General features: G+C 38.6%; 1 protein-coding gene across 1 annotated transcript in view; it reads left to right on the top strand.

Annotated features, from left to right (window-relative positions):
• SLCO5A1 (solute carrier organic anion transporter family member 5A1) overlaps positions 1–15,717 on the top strand; it is a 206,858-nt gene that overhangs the window by 71,087 nt on the left and 120,054 nt on the right. Inside the window, exons 2-3 of the mRNA XM_007947348.1 lie at positions 6,153–6,285; positions 14,499–14,716. Coding sequence (XP_007945539.1) covers positions 6,153–6,285; positions 14,499–14,716 — 351 coding nt within the window. The remainder of the gene's footprint in view (positions 1–6,152; positions 6,286–14,498; positions 14,717–15,717) is intronic.

A 15,717-nucleotide genomic window follows, 5' to 3' on the forward strand; every position in this document is an offset into this window, starting at 1 on the left:
CTCATTAATTCTGTCTTCCATTGCATCAATTCTACTCCTTTGCCCTTTCAATGTGTTATCTATTTCTGACAATTTAGTATTAACCATCTGGATTTCTATCTAGATTTAGAATCATTTCTAATTTTTCATTTATTTTGTAATTTTGTTCTTGTATTTTCTTCCAAAATTCTTCTTGGATTTTGTCTGTGCTTTCCTTCATCTGTTTCTCAATCCTTTGAAGATACGTAAATATAATTCTTTTGAATTCCTTATCAGGGAGTTCCAATGTTGCTTCTTCCTCAGAGATGTGTTCTGGGTCTGTATCCTGTTCCCTTGTTTCTACCACTTTATCTTGCTTCTTTGTTTGGACTGTGATGATCTGTTGTCTCTGAGACATTGTGACGTTGTTGTCTTTAGATCTCTGTTAACTGTTTGTGAAGAGCAGCTAAAGGTGAGTCAGGCTCTTCTTGGTGGTTGTTTATTGTAGGCCCATTGGTGGAGAAGGAGGTGGTGACTCTCACTCAGTAAGTGAAGCTGCAGGAGGTGTGGTTGTAGTTGTGTTATATGGGGACTGTTACTGTCTCCCACTCAGTTGGACAGAAATAACAATTGAAGCATCAAAAAAGTAAAAGCAAATAGACAAAAAATCCACCATGCAATCACACAGGAATCATAACCAAAAAAGAGTAAAGGGAAAAAACAAAACAAACAGACAGACAAAAACACCACCACAATATCTGGGGAGAGTTCAATAAGAGAAAAAAGGTTGAGAAGGAGAATAATGAAGAAAAAATGGGAAAAATGCAAAAAGAAAAACAAGGAATGGGGTTAACCACAAGAAAGAAAAAAGAAATTGGAACCAGGAACAGGGAAAAGAAAAAAAAGCTGAAAACTAGAACCTGGGAAGAGAAGAATAAAGAATGATAATAAAAAGGACAAAAGTAATAATAATAGTAGTAGTTTTAAAACAGACAAAAACAAGCAAACTAAAAAAAGAAAAAAGAAAAAAGAAAAAGTCTGGACAGGGCAGGGCTGGTCACCCTGGCTCCGTCAGAGCACACCTGGGATGGAACTCCTGCCAGCCTAGAAGATGGGTGGGAGTGAGGGATGGCTGCACTTCTGTTCACCGACAGGGTGTGAGATATAAGAGTTACAAGGGGAATGTTGCACCTTTTCAGTAGTGTGCGCGTCCACAATGTCCTTGCGGTTCCCAGCAAGCGGAACCTGTTCTTAAGTCCCGGAATCTGGCAGAATGCTGTTGCTTTAAATATCCAAAATGGTCAAGCTGCTTGTAAACATTCAAAATGGTTGCACCCTCTGGACGGCAAAAGTCCACAGCTCAGCCCGCCTTCTTCTTTGCTGCTTCCTGTTTTATTCCCCAGCCACTAGAGCAGTCCTCCACGCAGTCCCTGGCTAGTAGGGCTGATTTTTAGGTTAATTCTTAGGTCCTACCACCACTTGGCAATATCCAAGCTTTCTGTGCTGTCAGGATTGCTGCCAGACCACATCTCCCTATGTCTCCTTTTTTGGTATTTTCCTGCAAATTCTTCTGCTAGTTAGAGTTTAGTCCACTTCTATATCCTTCCCTTTAAAGCTCAGGGGTCCAGGATTATCTACTGTATCTTTGTTAATTTGTTCCCTTTTTCTTTGTTGAAGACGGTCTGTGCAGTCTTTTTGCCTATTCTGCCATCTTACTGGAACTCTCAAGATATACATATTTGATAAGGGAAATAGAAATAAAAAGCAGGGTATAGTTAATCTCAAATGAGTGGAATGGTCCATTTCTCTCAAAGGGGAGTGTGCACACCTTTGGGGAAGGGATACAAGGCAATCCACTGGGGTTCTAGGAAGAAAAGATTAGATCTTCTATTTATGCTCATGTTAATAATTAATTGAATAGCCTGAACTACCAGTATAAACTCTTCATCAAGAAAGAAAACCAATCTGATGAGACACAGTCAAAGAGTATGAAATGCTCAAATTCACTATTTGAAGTATGGATTGGCATCTGCTGTTGTTAGTTAATATCAAGAGACGATCTACACCAAGGACAAGTTTCATCATTAACGTCTCTTGTAGTTAATGACAATAGAATGCTCATTGACTCAGTGGGAATGATGAGAGTAATGGGAGTAAATGTGTGCTGAGTGCCTCCTACATGGCAGCACCACCTGGCTATGGAGATACAGCATGAAGACCCTGCCAAGAATCCCTATCCTCGAGGAGCTTATATTCCAGTTGAGAAGGACAGATAACAAACAAAATGAACTAATGAAATATATACTGTATTATGTGATGACCTCTGCTATGAAGAAAAAGCAGGGAAAAAGGAATGAAGAATTACAGAGAGGGTTTCAGTTTTTACATAGGGTGGCCAAATAAGCCCTCAGTGAGAAGGAACATGAGTAACTACGTGGAACCAAAAAAACCAAACTCACTGCCATCGAGTCATTTCCAACTCATACCGACCCCTCCTTGGGTTTCCGAGGCAGAACCTTTTATGGAAGTAGATTGCCTAATCTTCCTTCCAAGGAGTGCCTGGTGGGTTTGAACTGCCAGCCTTCTGGTTAGCAGTCAAATGCCTTAGGCACTCTGCCACCAGAGCTCCCAGAACTACATGGAGGAAGTAAGGAAATTAACCATGTGACTATCTAGGGGAAGATCATTCAACACACACACAAACATACAGAAAGAAAGAGAGGGAGAGGGAGAGTGAAAAGGGAGGAGAGGGAAGGGAGGGGAGGAGAAGAGAAGAAAGAAGAGAGGAGAAGAGAAGGAAAAAGAGAGGAGAAGAGAAGAGAACAAGAAGCACAGGTGCTAGCATCTTAAGGTTGGAAACATGTTTGCAATGTCCAAGAAGACAGGAGGTGAGTATGGCCGGAATAGAGAGGAAGTAGGAGAATCAGGAGATGATGTTGAAAGATAATGGGATGGGGATGGGGGCCACTAATGCATAGCAGGATCTGTAGACACGTAAGGACTTTGGCTTAAACTGTGACTGAGTTGGGAAGCCCCTGAGACTGTGAACAAAGAAGTGAACATAAGAGGATCATTCAGGCTTCTGTGTTGATAAAAACTTGTAGGAAGTCAGGGTAGAAGTAAGGATACCAGTTGGAAGGGTAGAACAATTATCCAGATGAGTGATGGTCATAGCTTGGACCAGGGTGTTAGTAATAGAGGTGCGGGAAAGGGTTGGATATTGGATATGATTTGGTGGTAGAACCAACACAGTTTACCAATTCATAAGATGTGATCTGTGAGAGAGGTGCTAGTAGTACCTTCACATTATTTATACAGAGAAGACATCCATGGGGTAAATACTATGGGATTGCACGGTGAAAGATGTGATGCCACTGAAATAGACAATTTATAGTCTACAAGGATTTGGAGGAGAGAGAGACCACTCGGGGAGGATGACCAAGTTACATTTGGTTGGGCCTTGAAGAATGAATAGGATTCCGATAGGTGGAAGAGGCCAGGGAAGACACTATGAGGAGAGAAGAGAAGTGGTTCTGCCACAGGCATGTTCTGAGCATCATGGGTATGTAGCATAAGTATAGCAGTGGGTTTTAGGATTGGAATGGTTGCCAGAGGCCAGTTTAGCTCATGCCTGAATGCCAAGTAGAGTAGTTGAAACATTTTTCTTCAGGCCATGGGGAATGATTGGGAGTTTATGATTGGGAGAGTGAGTGGTATGAGTTTGCTTCACCAATTAACTCTTCTAACAATCTCTGAATGAGTGCCATTGGTTAATAAACTAATAAATGTTAACCCAGTGTTCAGAAAGTTTTGGCATCCTCCCAGAGAATGATTTATTCAATACAAGGAACCAGGTCAAAAAACTCTGTGCTCTGTGAGTGGATGTATGTATGTATGTATGTATACATATGTATATGTATCTATCTATCCCTATCTATCTATCTATCTATCTATCTATCTATCCATTCATCCTGCTAATGACAATGATGTTGGAATTAAAGTGCTGGCTAATAATAAAAATACATTTTTCTTACTGTATTTTTAAAACCTTTATTTACATTTTGTAAAGTAGTTAAAGTTTTTTAGTGAATGGTATTTAATGAATTTTCCATTCACTGGATAACTGTGTTATCTTGCCAGGACGCATACTAGACAATTCTGCTTGGCACTCTAAGATGTTGTACTGAAGTGCCCCAGGCATAAACAGTATGGTGGAAATACCCTTTTCCTTGTCTGTGTTTGTAAGCCAACTCTTTCTTGCCAGAGAAGTATTTTGGGAAGATGATTCATGTCACATTTTGGCCTCATTACAGTTTTAAGTTGTAAGTGGTGCTGGTTTGCCTGGAGGTGTGAAAAGAAATGTCATTTTCAAATGCATATGGGAATACCTGTAAGGGAAGAAGTACTTTCTATTCTTGAGTTACATTTTAGGCAACAAACAGAGAGGTTAACAAGATATTTATCATAATTCTAATTTTATTTTACTAAAAACATGCTTCCAAAAGAATACCAATTACTTGAGGCTGAGTTCCATTTCCGATGGAGAAGTCATAGGACCAAATGCGTTATTGTTATAATCAGATGATCCTGTAAAATAACCCTGCACCTTCTCTTTTGAAACAGGAGGTACAAGAGTTTTCAATTCATAAGGTGCAGATGATAAAGTTAAGTAAACTATTCTGATTATTCTCATTTCCTTTCTGATATATAGATAGATGTTGTTGTTGTTGTTGTTGTTATGTGCCGTCAAATCGGACCCGACTCATAGCGACCCCTCCTTGGGTTTCCGAGGCAGTATCACTACGGAAGTAGATTGCCCCATCTTCCTTCCGAGGAGTGGCTGGTGGGTTTGAACTGCCAGCCTTCTGGTTAGCAGTCAAGTGCCTTAGCCACTATGCTACCAGAGCTCCCGTATAGATAGGTAGATAGTACTATTTAAAGGATATGATAAGCTCTGGTAGCATAGTGCCTAAGGCACTTGACTGCTAAGCAGAAGGCTGGTGGTTCAAACCCACCAGCCACTCTTCAGAAGGAAGATGGGGCAATCTACTTCTGTAGTGATACTGCCTCGGAAACCCAAGGAGGGGTCGCTATGAGTCGGGTCCGATTCGACGGCACATAACAACAACAACAACAACAATTTATTCAGTGATTAAAAGGCATGATTATAATAGAAACGAGAAACACTTAAAACCTTAGCAATTATCATGCTTTGCACGCAGGAGCACCTTGGGAAAACATGAGTTGTGAATTTTGCTAAACTTTTCTGTGACTCTCAAGGAAATCTATATCCTATCTCAAAATTGAAAGATTACAAAATATTATTTATTGTAGAATTTTTAATCACAGCAATGAATATAAAAAAATATTAAGGATTGCTAATGGATTTGTTGTTATGTGTCTTCTGACATAATCCCATTTATATGACAAACTATTTTAGGTAGAATGACAACCTTTCTGATCCACTGCCAGAAAAACACATAATTCCACATGCCCTCACTTTGGATATGTACATTAAAAAATTATTTTCTAATACAGCTGTGGGTCGGTGCTTTTCATTTAGAGCTTCTCATCCGTGCCATTTTGGGAGATTTGTTCATCTTTAAATAAGATTCCTCAATTAACAATAAACCAAATATACTGCAAGATCTTCTTTGATTTTGAAGTCACTGAAATATTGGTGATTGGAAGGCAACTTAAGCAGCTTTGTCAATTTAACTGAATCTGGCTTCAGTGGGCAAATCTGGCCATGTGTTCCCTTATACTACTAGAATCATCTAGTTATGACAAATTATGTCGACTTTTTTTCTTTTATCTAGAACTTTCCCTTTCCTTTCTCTTGGTTTTTTAATGACTCCCTCATTCACTAGCTGAGGTCTCTAACTTACTTTCATAAATTAGAATTTAGTAGGTCTGGGGTGAGTTTTGATTAGCATTTATGTTAAGAAACAAAACAAAAGCCACAAAAAGTTCTCTAGATGATTGTGATGCTCTTTGAAGATAACAGCCAACAGTTCAATGAAGGGCAAGGTTTGAAACCCAAATGTCAACATAGACACAACCAGGTTCCCCATTTTTGGAAGGTGTTGCTTGGATTTAACTGTGACACGTGTATGATATGTATGAAAGTGGAGAACAATTGAGATTTAAGTAAAACATTGCCGTATTTCATGTTTTTGCTTCTGTCTTTCCAGCCATCATGTATGTCATGGGAGCACTTGGTCCTGCAGTGGGATATTTATTAGGTGGACTTCTTATTGGTTTTTATGTTGACCCCAGAAATCCTGTTTATCTCGACCAGAATGACCCTCGTTTCATTGGAAACTGGTAAGATTTGTTTTCTAATTTTTCCATTTTGCTTATTACTAATAATGCAGCCATATACCTTATAGTTACAATAAAATTTCCCCAATGGGGAAATGAAAAACAGTTAAAAGTCACCCAAGGAGAGAGTAGTAGGCATAGTAATAATCCTTATAAAGATATCTGTGTTTGAATCCTCAGAATTTGTGAATGTTACATTATATGTCAAAAGGGACTTTGCAGATGTGATTAAGGATTTTGAGATGCAGAATATCCTGGCTTCCCCAGGGGGGGCCCATGTAATCACAAGGGTAAAAGGGAGGCAGAAGAGTCAAAGTCAGAGAAGGAGATATGATGATGGATGCAGAAATTGGAGGGATGTGCTTTCAGATGGATGAAGGAGCCATGAGTCAAGGAATATAAGTGAATTCTAGAAACTAGAAAGGCAAGGAAATGGATTCTCTCCTAGAGCCTGCAGAAGAAATGGCACTTGACTGCTAACCAGAAGGCTGGCAGTTCAAACCCACCAGCCACTCCTCAGAAGGAAAATAGGGCAATCTACTTCTGTAGTGATACTGCCTCGGAAACCCAAGGAGGGGTTGCTATGAGTCGGGTCCTACTGGACGGCACATAAGGACAACAACAACAACATGATCTATTTTAGATTTCTGACCTCCTATGAGATAATAGATTTATGTTGTTTTAAGCTACTGAGTTTGTGGTAATTTGTTACAGCAGCAAAAAGAACTAATACAGCAGATTTGGTATATCTCCTCAATTTGTAATCCTAGGATTGGGGTGTTTATAATGTAGCTGTATGGGTATTTTCCTGTTTATTTTAATCATGTGTTCCATTGTATTCTCTGTGCCTCTACACATATTTCTTCTTGGGATCAAAACTGGTGATCCTGGATAGAGTGGGAGGAAAAACATGGAACAAAATTCAAAAAGAAATAATGACCAGAATTACTGGTCAGATGGAGTCTGGTGGGACCCCCAAGGCTATGGCCTTGGGATACACTTTTGGCCTGGGATAAAACTCACTCCTAAGGGCTGACTTTCAGCCCAACAGTAATAAGACTTACATGTAGAACAGTCGATCCAGGGAGATGCACTCACCCACTCTATGGAGATCCATCCTTTGGAACAATTGGCCATGGGGCAACATTCACACGGAGGAAAAGCTGGACAGATAGGAGTAAATAACTAAGAAGCACACAGGGTTAGAGGGGTCACTGGGAAGGGAGAGGAGGAGAGTGGGTTAAGGTTGGGGATGGTAATCGGGGAGTGAAACCAAATGTACAGGAGCTGTTGAATGTAAAAGTCTGCTCTGTAAGTTTGCAATTAAAGCACAATTAAATTTTTTTTTCTTCTTCTCATTTTCTTATTACATTTGCATTTCTACTTTCTCTACCCTCTCCTGCTGCCCAGAACTCTATCCTGACCTTCCCATTACCACACTCTTATGGAATTTTTTCAATTGGCAACATTTTGTTTTCCCTACATGTGCTGTGGACTTAGCTGTCCTTTCACTTACTAGACTGTAATTGTCTTGCTAAAAGTAATGTTTAGGACACAGAACTCAAACTCACTCTGGATGGTATGATACTTATTGAAATAACTAGGGCAGTGTTTAAATACTTAATAATTCTCAAATTGAACATAAGCTAGTTTTTCATCAACTGAAGTATTGACTTCTTTTCACATGAATTAGTAATAGAGGGAGATCTGGGTGTATAGTGTCTAAGGCACTTGACTGCTAACCAGAAGGTTGGTGGTTCAAACCCACCAGCCACTGCTCAGAAGGAAGATTGGGCAATCTACTTCCATAGAGATACTGCATTGGAAACCCAACAAGGAGTTGCTATGAGTCGAAGACGACTTGACAGCATATAACAACAACAACATGCATTCATAAGAAACATTTCATTTTATAACAAAGAGAATACTTTAATATTAAAAAATTGTATGTGTAACTGTATGTGTAAAAAGTAATTACTTTTTCAGGAGTTTTTTTAGAGTACTTGTGTTCTCTCTGCATTTCATTATAGGAAAATAACCTTAGTACTCTCAGGTTGATGGACATAATATTTAATATGATTTTCAAAGCACTTAACAAATATCAGTTAGATTATACAACACTTCTCATTTTCCTAAGCAACTCCCTTGGAAGATGCGAGTGCTAAGATCTACATGAGACTGGCCTGGTAGAATTTTCAAATCTCGCAGAAAGGAAGTTCCCTTGTCAGAGTTAGGGGATTAACACAGGAATTTTACGTTCTTGACTAATAGTGAAATTTTTGGTCTCAGCTACTGTTTTCTTTTCAGTTCTGAATTAAATAAGAATAAGGACTTTTTTTTTTCTTGTCAGAAAATAAGATTGTTAAAATATATCTATGAACATCCAATGAATATTCTGCATTCTACATAGATGTACATGGGAAGAGCATGGAGATAAAGCAGTGTCTGAAATGAGAGAGAGAAAGGCGAGGAGGACCACCTCAGGGGCAGGAAGAAGGAAGGAAGGCTGGAGCATTAGTGTTACAAGTGCACTATGCTGGCTTTTGGGACCTCTGGTAGCATAGTGGCTAAGACACTTGTCTGCTAACCAGACGGCTGGCGGTTCAAACCCAACAGCCACTCCTCAGGAGGAAGGTTGGGCAATCCTACTTCCGTAGTGATAACTGCCTCGGAAACCCAAGGAGGAGGGGTCGCTATGAGTCGGGGCCAACTCGACGGCACATAACAACAACAACAACATGCTGGCTTTTAAAAGTTTTCTAGTGGACATCAATCCAATGGAGAGCAAAATGGGATGATTAGGAACCAAATTCCTCTTGGATTAGATTCTACCTACCACTTACTGGCTGTGTGACTTTGGGGAAATTATTCAACTTCTCTGTGTTTCAGATTTTTTTTTTTAAATTCATAAAATGGAAGTATATATTTTATAGGGCTACTGTGAGAAATAAAAGAGTATATACATGTAGAGCTGTAAATATTTCCCACTCCATAGCATGTATTAGCTTTTATTCCATCTTTTGAGTTTAATCAGTGTTCAAATAATTTTACTGATTTTAATGGCCTAATATTTTTCTGCAAATGATAAAAGTTGACAATATAGAAATATAAACAGGACTCCATTTAAGAATTGAGAAGCACTGTTTATAACAGACTTCTCCCTTGAACAGTGGCATAGGTATTTGATATAATGTTATTTTATATAATGCCTAGCAGTAAGGATAGGTTTTCAGTAAATACATGCTGAAAGAGTGAAAGAAGGAATGAACGAATAATGTTAATATTTATTGGGTACATACCAAGAACTTAACAGATATCTTATATATACGCCTTATGACAAACATCTGTAGTTATTAATATTATGTCCATTTTGCAGATGGGGAAATTGGTACTTTAGGATTTGAATAACTTGTCCAAAGCCTCACAGTCAATAGGAGCTGGAATAGGAGGCTGACTCCAAGGCCAAGCTCTTAGTTGATACACTTAAATAACCCTTTTTAGTGAATGATCTGAAAGTAATGCTTTATAAAAGGGATTTAAGTATCCTCATTTTCAATTTTAGCTATTATTGGTATATCTTTTTCCAACATATAATACACACTTTCTCTTCTCACTTGGCTTTTCCTAGCATCCTCCTTAGCACCATCACATCATGTGATGTTCCTAGAGACTGTTGAAGAATGTGGGCTTGTTTTCTTTGCTTCAAAATGATCCCAAACATGTTGTTTTGTTGTTTTGTGCTGTCGAGTCAAACCCAACTCATAGTGACCTCTCCTTAGGTTTTCGAGGCGGTATCATTATGGAAATAGATTGGCCAACCGTCCTTCCAAGGAGTGGCTGATGGGTTTGAACTGCCAGCCCTCTGGTTAGCAGTCAAGTGCTTTAGGCACTATGCTACCAGAGCTCAGCTTTTATAATATTTTTGCTGACTTGCTATAATTTTTCCCCTTCCTCTGCTATATATTCTCAGTTTGGACTATTATGAGAGTATCTTTAATGTTTGCATATAATTTTATGTTGATAGTTCCTGGGTATAGCCTGAGTGCAGATAAGCATAAAACCAAAAGCAGACAAAGCTACCCATACACCTGTTGCCACTGAGTCAATTCCAGCTCCCAGTGACCCTGTTCATCAGGGTAGAACTGCCCCATAGAATTTCTGAGGTTTAGATCTTTAAGGGTGTATACTGCCATATCATTCTTCCATGGAGCAGCTGGTAGGTTCAAACTGCTGACCTTTTGATTAGTAGCCAAGTGCTTAACCACTGTGCCACCAGGGTTCCTTGCAAACAAAACTCATCACCTGTAATGGATTGTTGATTTTGGGGCAGGCAATTTATTAGTTCCATTATATATGTTGTTTTATTTAATTTTGATGATGACTCAGAATAGTTATTTTTATCCCACCTTCTGATGAGAAAAGGAGTTCAGGAAAGCTAAATATTTTTCCCAAGGTCATATAGGTATTAAGTAGTGAAGACAGGATAGGTATCCAGGGATGTGTGAGGCCCAAAGCTTATGAACTAACTGTCCCTGACACCACACTTCCTACACCTTTCTGGAGAGAGCATGATAGGTCTAGGGAACTCATGGGGTCTCAGAGGACTTGAATGTAGGGTTCTCAGAGAAAGATTCAAGACCAGTAGGTGAACAGGGCTTCATAGGCACACCAAGTTCTAAAGGGCATGGATGTTAACTGTGTTAACAGAGTAGAGATGCTTCCCCCTCTTTCTTTTCTTTTTTCATCTATCTAATTCATTTCATTTATTCAGCAAATTTACTGAGTACCTAATCTTTGTCAGACACTGAGTTTGTGATTGTATTCTGAATAATTGAGATTGCTGGAAATCTGCCCTGAGCAATCTTCCTAAAAAACCAAAACAGACTCACTGTGGTCGAGTCAATTCGACTCATAGTGATGCCTCCTTGAGTTTCTGAGGCAGTATCTCTATGGAAGTAGATTGCCTAATCTTCCATCCGAGAAGTGGCTGGTGGTTTTGAGTCGCCAGCCTTCTGGTTAGCAGTCTTATGCCTTAGGCACTACGCCACCAGAGCTCCCACAAAAGAAAACCTATTTCTGATTACCTTCAAATATTTATTTCATGGAATTTAAATATCTGAAAATAGCACACTGGATTTATTAATGCCTGGCTCAAAGGGTAACAGCACTTTAATGGAAACACTTTATGTTTTTTGTTATATATACACACACACACACACACACACACACATATAAAATTGTGATTTGGGTGAAAGTTTACAGAGCAAATTCATTTTCCATACAGCAGTTCATATACACTTTGTCTCATGACATTGACTACAATTTACCACAATGTAACAGCTCCCCTCCCACTTCCTCCCCATAGTTACCTCTTCCCTGGGTCCTTCCCTCCATGCACTCCTGCTCCCTGAGCTATCTCCTTGTGCATACACAGCCCTTCTATTCCCCCATGATTGATCTCTCCAAGGAGTGTCTCTACCTAGTGTAAATGTTCACCTCATATGTCTGTCTTTTGTTTGGCTGGAAGCCATAGGAGTGCATTCAATTCCAGACTTGAAGGGCAGCTAGGGGCCATAGTCTCAGTAGTTCCATCAGGCTCTATCAGACCAGCAAACCTGGTCCTTTTTTTTTTTTTTTTTTAAATAATTTTGTTTTGTTCCACATTGCTCTCCCACTCTATCCAGGGTCTCCAACATAGATCCCCCTTCGAGTGGTTGACAGTGGTAGCTGGACACTGTCTAGTTCTTCAGGTCTCATATTTATATAGGCTGAGGATCGCATGGTGTACCAGTTGCTTGGACTAATTGTTTCCATGAATGTTTGGTTTTCTTCATTCTTTTTTGCTCTGGGCAAGGAGAGACCCATTGTTGCATCTAGATGGCCACTTGCAAGCTTGTAAGATCCCAGTTGCTACTTGCTAAAGTGGGATGTGGAACAATGTTTTTGTGTAGTATGTTATGCCAATTGAGCTTGATGTCCCCTGTGACTATGGTCCCAAACCCACAGGTACAACTACATGCTCCCTTTGGGGAGCTGGCTGTGACCAAGAAGTGACTACAACCTTGGCCCTTGTCAGCTCCACTGTATACCTGGGAATTCTTACAGAACATACCAGCACACTTGTAGAAACATTGTCTGCCAACCCTATACATGGTCTTGGGCACACTCCCCACTGCATTGTTGTTGTTTTTGTTGTGTGCCATTGAGTCAGACCCGACCCATAGCGACCCCTCCTTGGGTTTCCGAGACAGTATCACTACGGAAGTAGATTGCCCCATCTTCCTTCCGGGGAGTGGCTGGTGGGTTTGAACCACCAGCCTTCTGGTTAGCAGTCAAGTGCCTTAGCCACTATGCTACCAGAGCTCCCACTGCATAGACATACCTAATAGTTCAGCCTGTCCACCCATCTATCCACCCATATACCCTTGTTTGCCTTCACTGATAAGGCAGTACTGTATGTGCAAAAGGATTCATCTTTGCTGTCTGTGCCTCCCATGTACCTCTCTATTCTCTATGTCTTCTTCTTCCTCAATGCCACTGAAACACTTTCTTTTTTAAAGTGAATTTTCACTTTGCAATTGATCTCTTTTTATTGAGTTGAATTCAATATTAATGCTTAGAATACTGGTTACATTTCAGTTACATCTGATAGAAACATGTTTATACAGAAGACAGTGTCTGTACATTTGTGAAGTTTGAAGGTTTATGGGTAGAGTTTGGAGAGGAATCTTAGAATGTGGTGACCCTATTAGATAGGACCAGGGACCTCTACTTATTGAAAAAGGGTTGAAAGGGAACTGCGGAATAGAATGTGGGCAATCATTTAGTCAAGAAGCCCAAGCCCTAACACATGGCTCTAATACCAGATTAGAATTTGAGTTGTTCTCTCTTCACTTCCTAACTCTCTGCAGCATGATCATTCCAGATGAGTTCAAAGACAGAATCACAGTTCTACCCAGCTTCAGTTCCACTTCTGCTCTAGGACTTTCTGACACACATTGCTTTACCCTCTCTGAAGTTTTATAACATTCATAATCTATTCCATATGACCTAACACTTAATTGTATACATTCTTGAATTTTTTGAAGATTTTAAAATATATTTATGGCTTACTTACAGCTAGATTGTAAGTTCTTAGAGGCAAGGATAAGGTCTAAGTGTCTTTGGTAGCCACATAGTTGGTTAAGCATTATGATAGGCCCCTAAGAGAGTCAATACATTCTTAAGTGCTTGATGCAAAATATTGAACGCCATCAGCAATTTAAAATACAAGTCACATAAGACATTAATGTTTTCTTCTAAGTGTCTATACTAGTCCATGAAGCAGTGTGTGTATATATATATATATATATATATATATATATATACATGGTGTATATGTATACACATACATACACACACATATAGTATATATTTATACAGAACATTTATGAACTTTGAGGATTTACAGCAGAGTTTGGAGAAGAATCTTAGATAGAATGTTTAATAGAATGCCTTTTAAAATTCTGATTTAGTTATTTATGATAAAATGCACTTAGTTTCCTAGTGCTGCTATAACACAGTTACCACAAGTGGATGGCTTTAAAGAATAGAAATTAATTTTCTCACAGTTCTGGAGGCTAAAAGTCCAAATCAGGATCACGGCTGTGTTGATCCCATTTCTATCAGTAGCCCCTTGGTTCCTTGGACATCCTCACATGGCACCTGTCTTCCCCAGTATATGCTTGTCTCTTTGTCTAATCTGTTCTTTTTATAAATTAGAGTGATTAGGTTTAGGACACAGCTTTTACAGTAGTCTAGCCTCATTAACATCATTATGGAGGGTGATCACATTACCTTACATTACAACTGTAGATGTTGGGGTTAGGATTTCAACATTTGTTTTTGGGGTGACACAATTCAACTCATAATGTACACATGAATCAGGACTGAACTAACACATAGGTGCTGAAAAATGCTTATTGAATTGAATGAAATTCTAACAAGGCTGCTGATGATAGTATTTGTCATAATACCAGTAAATTTCTCATTTGTACCACAGAAGGAAAGAATCCCATTATTTTCTTAGTTTGTCCAACTCAGTACTGCTTTATAGTTGATAAATATATAAAGTTTTTTTCTGGAGGATTTTATCACCTCAAAACTCTACTTTGCTAATTTGTTTTCACTCACAATATAAAAGCCATAAATGCTATTCACATTTCCCAATTTTTTAGGTGGAGTGGATTCCTCCTTTGTGCCATTGCAATGTTTCTTGTGATATTCCCAATGTTTACTTTTCCAAAAAAGCTCCCACCTCGGCACAAGAAAAGGAAAAAGAAAAAATATTCTGTTGATGTTCCTGGCGATGATGATGTTATGAAAGAGAAATCAAACAATAATGAACAAGTGGACAAAAAAGTGTCTTCAATGGGATTTGGAAAGAATGTCAGAGGTAATATATATCTTTTAAATAAATAAGTGCCTGGTTCTTGAGATCAGTGCTACTCAAAATGTAGTCTCCAGACCAGTACTAACCACCAGCTGTTTGTCACTGGTCTGTGACAACATAAGTATTGAAGTAGAGAATAAATGCTGAGAAACCATTCCAGATTTTTGACAGAGTAATTTTATGTCTGTTGAATCTAATAGTAATAATAATAATAATAATAAATTGGACTTATATTTAGTATAAGATTGGATATAGTAAAAAAAAATTTCTCCTTCATCACAAATAGTTTGAGAAGCACTGATTTAGATCATAAAGTTGCAGCTGTTAATATATATAATTTTTTGTAATTAGAGATGTCTGATTTTTTAAATTATTGTATTGTATAATGCACAGTTTGTTTGAGGGAATAGTGGATTTCATACTGTGGTGTGATGCTTACATAACACCTTCCGCTAGAAAGGAGGCTCATTCAGCAGTGTGCCGGTGGCCAAGAAAGAAGGGTAGCCAGAGATGGACCTCCTAAACCCAATGCACAAACATTAAGAAAGTTCCAGTAATTGTCTAATTTTTTCATTTTTATTTCTCTTAAATGTAATGATTTTATTAAAAGTATAGATCTGGCAATATAAAACCTAATGAATTTAAAGGAATCTTAAATCAGTCAGTCTTTGTTCAGTGTCTAGTATAATATCTTAATGGTACTAAGTCCCTTTAATCTAAGAAACTTAAAATGCTATACTTAGTTTCAGCCCTATTTCTTAATCCTTGAGTTGATTTTTTTTAATACAAATTGTGAAGCATAATATATGTCAGCTGCTTATATTAGTCAAGATTGTTTTAGGTAAAATTTACCTGCGCATATTATAATCTCTCTTTGACTATGTACAACTATATACACAGTAAGGCCTAGAACTAGGTTAGTAATATATTGAAACCTGTCCTTTTCAGCCTAAGGTCAATAGCCAAATTGGACCATTTTTAAAAACCATATTTATTTAAAGCAA

The sequence above is a fragment of the Orycteropus afer genome, unplaced genomic scaffold, assembly GCF_000298275.1.
Source record: "Orycteropus afer afer isolate SDZICR_OR568_19922 unplaced genomic scaffold, OryAfe1.0 scaffold00181, whole genome shotgun sequence".
Taxonomy (NCBI): domain Eukaryota; kingdom Metazoa; phylum Chordata; class Mammalia; order Tubulidentata; family Orycteropodidae; genus Orycteropus; species Orycteropus afer.